The 12,855-nt window shown below is 40.5% G+C and overlaps 2 protein-coding genes across 5 annotated transcripts in view; both read right to left on the bottom strand.

Moving 5' to 3' along the window:
• Positions 1–3,823, bottom strand: part of acot7 (acyl-CoA thioesterase 7) — a 116,599-nt gene extending 112,776 nt beyond the window's left edge. Inside the window, exon 1 of one of the 4 annotated variants that reach the window (XM_036579000.1) lies at positions 3,648–3,823. In XM_036579000.1, coding sequence (XP_036434893.1) covers positions 3,648–3,700 — 53 coding nt within the window. In that variant the 5' untranslated portion in view covers positions 3,701–3,823. Of the gene's footprint in view, positions 1–2,507; positions 2,793–3,647 lie in introns of those variants that run through there. The other 3 variants (XM_036579001.1, XM_036578997.1, XM_036578998.1) reach the window with 3 other exon arrangements.
• Positions 3,824–5,466: 1,643 nt separating this feature from the next.
• Positions 5,467–6,909, bottom strand: hes2.2 (hes family bHLH transcription factor 2, tandem duplicate 2). Its single transcript, XM_036578038.1, has 3 exons — positions 6,754–6,909; positions 6,454–6,541; positions 5,467–5,759 (listed from the first exon to the last, which is right to left on the bottom strand). Exons 1-3 carry the CDS (start codon positions 6,907–6,909, stop codon positions 5,467–5,469), a joined length of 537 nt encoding a protein of 178 aa, XP_036433931.1.
• Positions 6,910–12,855: the final 5,946 nt, after the last annotated feature.

Genomic DNA, 12,855 nt, shown 5'->3' with positions numbered 1-12,855 from the left:
CTGTTATGTCTCTCAGCCAGGTTATGTTGTTTAATGGTTTCAAATCTACAAGTGAAAGCTACATAAGTTCACATAACTTATGAAGTTATGTTGCTTATATAATCTTTACAATAAGCTACTGCCTTTCATCCGTGTTCCTAGCTGATTTCCTCATCCAAATACATTCGTATATATTCGCATTCACATCATTTTCTTGTGTCTCCCTTGAGGCTCTCTTGATGTCCCCAGTGTACAGTAGGTTTTTAAAACTGCCCCTTCGCTTGAACTAGACACCTGGCATCTTTTATTTTTAGTTGGGGAGAGTGCATGCTGGGAACTGTAGTGCAGCTCATGGTAAAAGGGCTAATATTGATAGAAAATGAAAATTATTTTGCAGACTGAATAGGATTGTGCCACAGGCCTGACTTGGCCTGCAGGCCTGGTGTTTGACACATAGGTCCTAAACTCTGCCAAGGAAACTAACTGAAGCCCTTACAGTATACCTGTACCAGTATTTTCCTCATAATTAAATGACTAAGATACAAACAAATGAATGAGTGGTTTGACGCAAAATGCGTCACTCTAGAGAAACTTGCTGAGTGGTGGAACCAGATTTTCAAAAAGTGTTTAATGCCTCTAAAAGTTCCCTCACAGAAAGTTATTACAAGAGTTTGGTATAAATACGCTGCTTAATGTTTGAGGCATTGTTTTATGATAGTTTTGAGATAAAGCTTTTTGGTTAAAACATTAAAAAAACACTATTTTACCATATTCAACATGACATATAATAACTTGTGTAGGCATACTGGTCGATTCTGAACTGCAAAATGGAAGCTTTTTTGCATGCTCAACTCACACAGCACATCCTGATAAAGGCAATGGGTAGCTTCCTCTCTTCTGCCCTAGCCTTTTTAACTTTTTACATGAATTTGTTACATGATTGGAAATCAAGGCAATGCTAATCTTTAATTATAACATGTAAGAGTGCCTTGATGTGAAATCAACTCTGATTTTGGGCTATAACTGCACTGTAAAGACTGCGGCTCCTGGTTCCTGTTACCAACACTGTAAAGAAATCAGAGTCGGTACATTTCTCCACAATGTACCATTTCACATTAAACCACTCTCTATGGCCTTGTTTACATCTTGATGAGTAAGTTATGCAGAAACTGATGAAATAACACAAAGTGGTAGGGTCTCTACTTTGCTGTTCTAAACTCTTGTACCTTTAGTGCTTACAGCGTAACCTGAGGAGTGTCGTAAGAGCATGCTGCCTCATATGATGCAAGAACTGCACTGGTCTTGGTAATCCTATGACAATGTAGATGTAACCTCTTCAACCCCAAGACTGGACACTTTAAAAACAAATAATGTTTTGTTATGAAACATGTTCTTTGCTGCATACTAAATATCGTTTTGAAATACGATCATATTTATTATCCCTAATTTAGCAAGACACAAAGCAAACACTCAGTGTTTCCTGTGCTTGCTGTACAGTTGCATGAAAAAGTTTCTGAACTCTTGGAACTGCCTGAACTTCTGCGTGAATGGCTGCTAAAATATTAAATCATTTTCATATTGTAATAATAAACAAAGAGCTTTTTAACAAAGTATTTACATTACTATTTGGTTTACATTACTATATCTAGAACTTACAAATGGTGTAATCAATCTAGTGTAAAAAAGGCAAAGTAAAGTACATAGACTTGTATGTATTATTACACATATTATATATGTATATATAATAATTCAGAAATAAATTCAGGAAATGTTTAGTTTATAGATAATAAATATTTAACAAAATGTTTTTTCAAAATGACTGCATTTGTAACAATAATAGACATTGAGTCTATTATACTAATCAAATGATTACTGGACATTAAACTTTCTCTAAAAATTGTGTCTGCATAGATAAATATACAATAAATATAAAATTCATCTTTTATTTTTCACAAGAGGGTCCTTCTAGAAGGACATATATACAAAGTATCTCTGTAATAAATACAGGATCATTCAGACACAGTGTTTCATTCGGTCAGTGAGGTGGTGAGCGTCTATCTTACCAGGTACCAAGTTTGTTTTTGTTTATGACGACATAAAAAAAATAAAACACTCTATTTAATGATTAATCAATGCAAATACTGAGCTCTGCTGAAACACTAAAGTGAGAGTAGTGACATGCCTGCTTCTGTAGAGCTAGAATAGCTGGGAAAAAATGTGCAGCACACTAAAAATTCGGAATGAGAAGCCCGCACACCAGGATCCATAATCCTCCAGCATATAAGAAGAAAAAACATTCCAATAGACTTTCACTGACGGCAGCTGCTAAATCAGCCTACAGGGGATCAGGAAAAAGCAGAACAATTAGGTGAAAGGGCTTAGTTTTATTAGTTTGTCCAGCTTCAAAGGAGTTAGTGATTAGCACAAACTAACTTCAAGGCGAGTTCAGTGCGAGTTAGTTTCAACAGTGCTCGCAGAAACCAGTCAGACGTCGTGATTTATCGCTGCCAACGCGAGTTTCTACGTACCTAGAGGTGGCTATCAGCAGACGAGCCATCACTTTCCCTACAGGAACACGTAACATTTCCAAGAAACAAGCCCCCATGTGCTCTGCTTGATGACGTTCTGCTTACGCAGAACGCTGAGGAATGTAAACTGTCCTCCACTAGAGGGCGAACACCTCAGACCCGTAGGCTGCGTCCAAAACCGCAAACTACCACACTAACTAGGGTGTAAAAAATAGTACACTGCCAAAAGAAGTCCGTTCACTGGTGTAGTAAGTGCAGCATAACTGTGTGTGGGTTTCGGACGCAGCTTTAGCCAGCGGTTGTTCTTTCTCCACTCGTTTTCCGGCAAACTCAGACCTCGCTACGATTGGATAGCACATCCAACCTCCTGCGCCAGGATTGGCTGGTAGCCCATAATCACGCGCAGTCCGCTTACGTCGAAGCTAACCAGCCAATCGGAGAGCTGGAGCCAAGACACTTCTAGCCAATCCCGGAGCAGGAGGCGGGGTTTGTCGGAACAGTGGTGGCCTACAAAAAATAACGCATCAGAGAATAGCCGGTATTAACGCGCCCGCTGTTTCTAATGCCGTTTGTACAGGGATTAATGATGAGACTGATTCAGGTGACGTCCACCTTTTTTCGTGCTCGTCTAGTTTGGAATCAAACTAACATACATGCTCAATATCTCAATGTCAAATGATGTCTTTTCCATATCTTCTCCCCATCTAAGCCACATAAACCTCTCTGAACATATGAAATGTCTTGCAGCAGCTGAATCGTCCTCTGTATGACTGCCTCTCTGTCCCGGCATCATGCCTCAGCCCCAGCATCATTTGTTGAGGTCATCACAGACGACATGCGACATGCTCGGTAAGAGCTACATGGTGTCGAATTGCATCGGCAAACCGGCTTAAACGCAGTTTTCCCCTCTCAGTGGTTATACACCGTTTAGACATGGAGATCCAACACGGCTGTATACTGAATACACATCTTAGCTATCTGTGCTAAAAGCTGGAGATTATCTAGCTGCGCTGCACGTTTGAGATGCAGGCTAAGCTACTTGAGAAAGAGCCTCTCACACCTCTCACAGCTCTCGCTGATGCAGATCTTGTGATCGACACTGAAAGGAAGTACAATGTCAGGCGAGAGCTGGGTTCTCACCTGCAGATCTGAATGGACGGGGAGGTTGGCGAAGAATTGGCGGCAGACATCATGGACAGCTCGCGTCGACCCCCAGTGCCGGAGCAGGAAAGAGACAAACTGGAAAGAGCTGCTGCCCGGCTGGCTTGGCTGAAGCCAAATGGGGTTTTAAGGGTGAATCGATTTCCTGCTCGCCGGGGCTGCTATCACAGAGAGAGGCGTCACGAAAACCGGACACTCGAGCGCTGATGTGAATTATTTAGGAAACGCTCGACGGTCAAAACGGTTTAAAATTCGAAACTGACGCGATTCTAGAAAGTCTTTGCTGTCGTCACTGTGGCGTTTTCGTCCTTTCTGTCATAAACGCGTAAGCTGGGTTTATAAAATAAGGTTAGGGTATTTTATTAAATGGTTTTGGCCAATTTTGAGCGAGAAGAATCTCCTTCCTGACCTTTTTTAGTACTTTTTAACCGGTATATTGTGGAGGATGTTGCTTTTTAATGGGTCCTTCATGTTTCACATGTGATGAAACTCTCCCGCCGTTCAAGCGTGCATAACCCAATGTAACCACACGGTGGCAGCAGAGACCGCGTTTTTCCCACACTAATTCTGAGCTTTCCGTGCACACCAATGATACAGTGCCCATTAAAATTAAAGGACGGTTCCAGTGAGTTTATAAAATTTGTGCATAATAATATGGTTAATGTATAAGCATTAAATAAGTCATAAACATATAAGCAAGTCATTCAGAGTACACTCCGTTCTGGAGAAACGTAACCAAGTCAGAATTGTTCACAGTGGTGGTGATGGGAACCAGACGTCTGAAGCGTTTGATGCCTCCTAAGCTCCCTCACAGAACGTCGTTACATGAAATGCTTATGAATACGTTGCCTGTTGCCTGTGTACACATTTTTGCAATACCTTTAGGATACAAATTTGGCCTAAAATGTACATGGCAGAGAGATACATTAAGGGAGTGTATCAGATTTATTACCATTTTACTATTATCAGTATTTAAAAACTCATCACGACCTTTGGTTCGTATCACCACATGTGTAAAGAAATCTTAGTTGATACGTTTTTCTGCAATGCACCATTAGACATCAACACATTCTGACTGGCTTTTGTGTTTACATTTCAGCGACTGAATTTTGGATAAATTTTGAAAAATCGGTGGAATCCCCTTTAATGGCACCCTTGGTTGAGCCTTCATTTCATAGGCTGTTTTACCCGAGCAGCTGTCCCAGGTTGTATTTTTGTTTTCCTTTCTCTCTGAATCATTCCCTCTGAAAGAGTCTTTTGATGAAACCTTCATTGCTTATATATTTTAATAAAGCAGGACACAGTATTTGGGTAGCCCATTGCTTTTATTCAAAAGTACTGAATAACATACATATACAAAGATATAACCAGCACATCCCCAAAAAGAGACTTTAAAATGAAACACATCGTGCTTACATGCGAACAATCTGCACAAACCCAGAATACTGAAGCCAAACGTGCAAATGTCTTACATTGAACAACCCGTGGGGTTTTACATAGGCGTTTTCCACAGCCCCCACCCATTTAACCCCCCCCCGTCGAAGAGGACTAAACAGAACCACGTTATTTACAGGTTACGCGCAGGATCTAGAAGAAAAACAACCGTTTCGAGCCCCGTTGAGACCGGTTAAGCGAAGTAGCACAAGTATACAATACTCAGGGAAATTTGACTCGGTTGATCCCAAGTCAAATTAAGAGCACGCCAGCACACACCAGCTGCTTATTTACGACTTATTTACAAGCGATTATGTACATTTTTTGTTGTTTCAGAAAGGAAAGAGTCCGAGTTTTGATGCAACTACCAGGGTCTCCACACGGGGGCGCCAGAGACCGGCGCACTGACGCTCGCCCGGATTTCGCTCCTGGGGGCGTGAGCAGCTTGGAGGTTGCGGAGGCGCTGCTGGGGCTGCGGGGTTGCCGAGGCGCTGTGGCCGCAGCAGTGCTGGCACTCCGGGCTGGCGGAGAGCATCGTCCGCTGCATGAACTCATTCACCCGGAGACCTGCTTCTCGGTCCAGGCCGGTGTGAGGGAGCAGCGCCGAGACTCGCTGCAGACACGCTTTATAACCTTCTCTGTAGCTGTCTGTAGACTCTGAGAAGAGAAAGAAAGAAAGAACTCGGTTTAGTTTTTAGCGCGGTTAAAAGATGTTTACTAACAAAGTATTAGGCTACTGAGGGAGCTAATGCTAAAGCTAAGGCTTTTTATTCAGTTATTAGTCTTAATACTTATTCAGTAATCAGGATATTATACGTTATTCAGTAGCTACACTCTTAAAAAGATTCAAGGGTTCTTTAGTAAAGTGAATGGTTCTATTTAGAACCATGAATTCTATACAGAAGCATTGAAATGATTGAATTGGTACTTCAGATTGATGGAGAATGTGTTGTATGGGGTCCTATACTGAACCTTTTTGAAAAGAGTTCCATATAGAACCAAAAAGGGTACTGCTATTGTTACAATGACAAGCTTGTAACAATAGAAGAACCATTGTTGGTGCTCAAAAAGGTTCTATATAGTACCATATAGCTACAACACAGTCTCCTTGAATCTCAAGAACCTTTTAACCACGCAAAGAACCATTATTTCATGGTTCAGAATAGGACCATTCTCTTTACTAAAGAACCTTTGAAGAACCATCCTTTTAAAGAATGTACTACTAAACGCTGTGTAAGTTGTATCTACACGCTACAGCTGATAGCCCGAAGCTAAATACGAAAGTGAGTAAACTGAATGTGAACCGTCACACCGGTTCTTGCTAATGGAATAAAGAGAAGAACATAAGCACCTTTTGTCGGAGTCGCTGGGATATCAGTCAGGAACCTGACGGTCATTTCCAGAATATCAGCTTTCTCCAGTTTCGAGTAGCGGCATTTCTGAAACGAAAAAAACAAGCGACGGTTAGCTCAGCTGGGAACTACGTTACCCATAATTCGCAGCAGCTGCGAATGTCGTTTAGAAAGGCATCCAAAACTACAAACTATCACCAGCATTAGTAGAACGTTATTTATCAGTATAGTACGCGGTCGTGGACGCCGCCATATGTACTATAATCATAGACTGTGCGGGAAATTCAACTTCAACTCACTTCTTTTCCCACCAGAGGGAGGATGAGGGTCTTTAGCTGGTGCAGGCTGTCATTGATGCGCGCGCGCCTTCTCTTCTCTACCAGCGGTTTCAGAGTCTTTCTCAGCTCGAGAGCCTCTTTCCTCATGGCTACAGTGCTGGGCGCGTGAGGAGTCATCGTTGAGTTCGCGGCGGAGAAGCTTGTGGCGGTGTAGTGGCCGCGCGCGCCTTATATCTGCACGGAGCGCGTCTCGCGCCGCCCACCAAGCGCGCGGGGCAGCTGAAGTTGGGGGCTCGAGAACAATAGACTGAGCGTTTGATTTCAAGCGTCTTTTTGAAATGTGTTTGTACGCTTTTGAAATGCTTTTCATTTTCTTAGCAATTCATTGTTAAATATATTGATAAATGCACAGTAATATTAACACACATACATACTATTTTCCCGATTTTAAACAGTGTAAAATATTTTTCAGATCATTTTTTTCGCTTTGGTTAGACAATAAACTTATATTTTCTTTGTATTCTTTTCAGTTCTCTTCAACAAAAGGAATGTTTTGGGGTTTGTTTTTTGTTTTTTCTTTTTTTCTTTTTATTAACCAGTCCAAATCTCCATCCTTTCCCATTTTACAGTGCATTAACAAACCTAAGTGCACTTATAAACTCGAATAAATGTTAACGCAAAGCTTTGGAATCTCCAAAGATGTTTCTTTTTCTTTGTTTTCAGACTCTTGATGGTATGACAAATGATTTAGGTCTTTAAATCCTTACCAATCCTCAACATCTCACCACACTTTAAGATTCGACATTCTAAGTTAAATATTCATATATTTACGTAGCATAAAAACACATTGTTAATACAAATCCAGATTTAAATGTGTCCTATATGGGGGGAGGGGCAAAAAAGGAGGGAAAACAACTGAACAGATCAACAAGGGGCTGTTATCCAACTTTATGGTGGTGGGGTTCGGGGGGGGGGCGGTTGCATGCACGCGCATCTATAATTTAAATTAAAAGCACAGATCCCCAAGCCACGCTACATTTGACTAACATCTGCTTGCAAACAATAGTTAGTCCTTTGACGTATGCCTACGATGACGTCGGGGTTCACCTGCACCCGTGGTGCGCGCGGAGGGGGGGTGTGCGGACAGGAGGTGGGGGTTGGAGTTGCAGGGCGAGTCCACGTTTGGGTTAAGCTTTGAGCACAGGACGCACTCGTATCCGTGCATGCATCAGTGGCACTGTGCTGTATTAGAATACATCGTGCGTAATAATGAAATGTGGCTGCTTTGGCTTTTACGCACGACTTCAGACTGTGGTGTCTGTGATCCAGTCGTTCAGAGTGAAAGATGAAAAAGAGAAGAGGTCGATTTGAAGTGTTTGTCGATGGAAAACGCTGCTTTTATTCATCTGGAATGTCGTTTGCTTTGCTTTGGTTCAGTTCAGTGAAGACTTGCTTTTGACTTCAATAAAACGACTTGCACTCTTAAAAAAGATGGTTTTGGCTTCTTTAGCAAAGGCAATTGTCCTGTTTAGAACCATGAGATCGTTTTGGGGGTGGGTGGCAGGGGGGTGAAATGGAAAACCGTCGCATATTTTCAGTTTGGGTCCCCCGTGGGATCCACGCGTCCAGCACGCGCCATGGGGACACCAGATGGCCCCATCCGTGTCCAACACCCCCCTCTGCTCTCCCCTCCCACCTCCGCGTGCCCGTCGTCTCACGAAGTTTTTGTGCACGTATAGTTCTTTAGTTTTATTCAAAGAAATATTTGGCGTCAGTGGCCCATCCGTGGCATTGGGTTACAGACGAGGAGACAAAAGCAGAAGCGCTTTGCGTTTGGGTTTGGGGATTTTTGCGCAACGTCATTGGCTGGGAATGTTTATGGGCAGGAATGGGGGAATATGGGTTTGGGACAAAGCGACGCGTGTGTGTCATTAGCAAGCCCTGAAAACAGATGTTGTTTGGAGAAAGAAAGAAAAAGAAGAATAAATTTGCTGCTTTACAGGGTTTACACAGAAATGCAGTTAATGTGATGATAAGTAAGAATACCGACCTTTAATACGGAAAAAAAGAGTAATTATAGTAAATACAAAATATACACACACAATACAATACAAAATACAAGCCATATTAATAAAAGAGTCCATAATTCTTGAAGATTGCTGTCTTTAATAAGAAATATCATTCAATATCTTTAATAAAGGATCATTTTTAATTCTATAAAGTTTGAATATATTCACTGTGATGGAAAAGAAATACATCTTATGTGTTCGGGATGCTTTTCTTTGTTCCTTTGGTTGAGTATCAGTCCTACAAACAGTCATCCTTCTGTGCACATGCGTGCGCAATAAAGACGTGAGGCGTGTGCACGGCTATATGTTTATTTAATTTTATTTGTTTGTTTATTTATTAATCGAACTCCTTTTAAACATTTGTAGAGATTTTCTAGTGTAAAATGTTTGCAGTACCACCGCGTGGGGGCGACAGACTGGCCTCCACAGCGCAGCGGGCAGAAGCTGGTAACCGATCCGCCCTGCACGCGCCCCCACAGCTCCCCACGGGGCCTCTAATGACCGGGAACCGTGAGATCAAGAACTTTTTTACGTCCATGAACGGCGTTCGGTTGGGGCCCCTCTTTGTCCTCTGAAGCGCTGATTAGCGTGGGGTCGCCCATCTGCGCGCGCCGAACAGCCTTTGTTGAAGGGTTTTCCGAGCGTGGAGACGATGAGGTGCACTTTTCAAAAAGATAGTTCTTAGTAAAGAGAATGGTTCTATTTAGAACCATAAACTCTGTATGGAACTATTTCATGCTTGCACGGTGAGCTGGTTCTTCAGATTGATGGAGAATGTGTTGTATAAAGTTGTAGGTAGAACCTTTTTGAAAATGGTTCTATATAGCACCAAAAGCGTTCTTCTGCTATTGAAAGCTCGATATTATCACAATAGAAGGACCCTTTTGGTTTCCTACAAAGAAGCAGATTTGTAAGTGTGAAGAACCCTTTAAATGCATAATGTAAATGTTCTATTTCAATTTAGAGATTCTCCCTAGAACCACTACATTATATGGAAGTTCTTTAAACTGTAATAAGCTTCAGACTCACACGTCTCATCTAGGTATCATCCGTTGAAGGGCTCTTCAGGAAAACAAAAATGGTTCTTATACAGCATTGTGCCAAGAACCACTGGCACTTGGAGGTTCTTAGAACCGTAAAACGGTTCCTCAAACTGACACGTTTCATATACAAACAAATGTTCTTCCGATTGATGGAAAATGTGTTGTATATGGTTCTACCTAAGCTTGAGATTGTAACAATAGAAGAAACCTGTTTGGTACTATATAGAACCATTTTCAAAAATGTTCTGAAAAGAATCATATACAACACATTCTCCATCAATATAAAGACCCATTTTACCATGCAAAGAACAAATTAAGCATGAAATGGTTCTATATAGAACTTATGGTTCTAAATAAAACCATTCCCTTACTAAAGAACCCTTGAAAAAACACTTTAAGAGCGTAAAAGGGCCCTGCAAGAGGAGCTGTACAGGTATTACAGTCTAACAGCAGGTGAGTGTGTGTAACTGCAGGGTTGCATTCAGTGCAAAATGTTTCAGAAAAAATATCACTTTGACTCTATTCATCTTCCTTCTCTCCATTTCCTTCACATGCAAAATGAAGCTTATAAATCATTCTTGACTTGGATGTACGGTTCTAGAAAAGAACACTAATTGGTTTAGAGCCTCTACACGATTTGAAGGTTCTTAAAAAGCATCTTTACACTCACACAAATACAGTCTTTTAAAAGGTGCCGCAAAGAGTTTTTCAGAGATAGAAGAACCACTTTTGGTTTGTGAGTGTGCAGAACTTTTCAATGCATAATGTAAAGGTTCTATATTCAGTTAAGCATTCTCCCTAGAACCAGTACAATATATAAAGGTTCTTTATACTTTGAAAGGCAGACTCACACGTCTCACTAATGTTCTTCTAAAAGGTTCTTCAAACTCACACGTGTCATATACCAAAATGGATCATTAAAGCATAATCCTTTGAAAAGTTCTTTAGGAAAACATGTGGTTCTTCCATGGTATCACTTCAAAGAACTCTTTTAGCACTGTAATGTTCAAACACACCCTAATATATCCAATGTTCCCAAATGTTTCCTGCACTTAACCTGTCAGAAAAAATGTTCACTTTAAAAAAAAAGAGTTCTTCATCAGTTTTCTAGTAAAGAGAATGGTTCTAGATGGAATCATGAACACTCAAAGAACCATTTTTGAAAATGATTCTATATAGGACCCAAAAAGGTTCTTTTGTTGTTACAAGCTTGATATCGTCACAATGGCAGTGCATTTTTTTAAACACTTCTATAAAGAACCGTATACAACATATTCTCCATCAATCTGAAGATCCATTTTACCATGCACAGATCCAAATAGTTCTTTGAGTGTTCATGGTCCTATATAAAACCATTGTCTTTACTAAAGAACCCTTGAAGAACCATCTTTTTAAACAGAGTACAGTGCAGGTACATTTTTGTTCTACAAATGATGTAAGTGTACAGGTGCAATAATAAGAGTGCACCTTAATTGGCTACACTCAGAAATACAGGTTCCTAAATGGTTCTTCACATGGATGCACAGAACCATCTACTCAAAGATTCTTTAGGGAACCAAAAGTGGTTCTTTTCTGGCATCACTCTAAATAAAACCTTTTGCACACCTTTACTGTTGACTTTCGTGTTGACTTGCCTTGATCACACAGTAGTGGACATGTTCATAGCTGCAAGCCCTCGGTCTAAATCCAGCCCTGGAAACAACAGACTGACCCATATTCGGCAGAGGACGATGATGAATATTTATACATCCAGAGTGTATGGTTCTTTGAGTGTTCATGGTTCTCAATAGAACAATTTTGTTTCCACTTGTTCTCTTTATGCCAGCATCTTTCAGTTCATTTTGTCCAAACTTGAAGTGGTAATTTTGTCTTGTAGTTCATTTCGACCAAAACTGAATTCCTAATTCATTTTAGGCTGTTTTTGTCTATCATAGATATTTCTTTCAGCATTTGATTGATTTCATATAGCCTGGCAACTTCAGTATAGCTGGTAATATCTTTGAAGTTTAGTGTGTGAGGTTTTTTTGCGTAAATTTTGGAAATTTGTTGCTCCTCCCCAGCTTCTTCTTTCAGCTTTATTGTGAGCCCAGTGGGGTGGGGAGGGGGCTATGAACTGTAGCTATGCTTACTTGAGCAGGAAAGAAAGGGTATTCAAATATCCTTCATCAATACAGTAAAATACTGTACTGAGAAAATGTCGCCTATTGAATTACCTGAAAAGATGTTAATTACAAGTTATGGAAAGGAAAAAAGAAGAAAATTACACAGACGCCTTAACAATTTATTTATACATCCATACATACTGCATATTGCACTGTCGCTTTGTTTATACATCCATACATGCTGCATATTGCACTGTCGCTTTGTTTATACATTCATACATGCTGCATATTGCACTGACACTTTAATTATACATCCATACATGCTGCATATTGCACTGTCGCTTTGTTATACATCCATACATGCTGCATATTGCACTGTCGCTTTGTTTATACATCCATACATGCTGCATATTGCACTGACACTTTAATTATACATCCATACATGCTGCATATTGCAGTCACTTTGTTATACATCCATACATGCTGCATATTGCACTGTCGCTTTGTTTATACATCCATACATGCTGCATATTGCACTGTCGCTTTGTTTATACATCCATACATGCTGCATATTGCACTGTCACTTTGTTTATACATCCATACATATTGCATATTGCACTGTCACTTTGTTTATACATCCATACATGCTGCATATTGCACTGACACTTTGTTCATACATCCATACATATTGCATATTGCACTGACACTTTGTTTATACATCCATACATATACAACTATTGACATATGTTATTGTTTACAGTGTTTAGTCACTCAGTTCATTCACTGGGCATGACAAAGTTCCAATGTTTCAGTCTTAGGAGTTGGTTGGTTTCTTCTTTTTCATCTATTTTTATCTCAGTAAGGGCTTCTTGACAGCTACACATCCTTTCAGACTCTTAGTGTTGAGTT

The sequence above is a fragment of the Colossoma macropomum genome, unplaced genomic scaffold (genome assembly GCF_904425465.1).
Source record: "Colossoma macropomum unplaced genomic scaffold, Colossoma_macropomum, whole genome shotgun sequence".
Taxonomy (NCBI): Eukaryota; Metazoa; Chordata; class Actinopteri; order Characiformes; family Serrasalmidae; genus Colossoma; species Colossoma macropomum.
The sequence above is the reverse complement of the archived record's forward strand: the minus strand, read 5'-3'. Positions and strand labels throughout refer to the sequence as shown.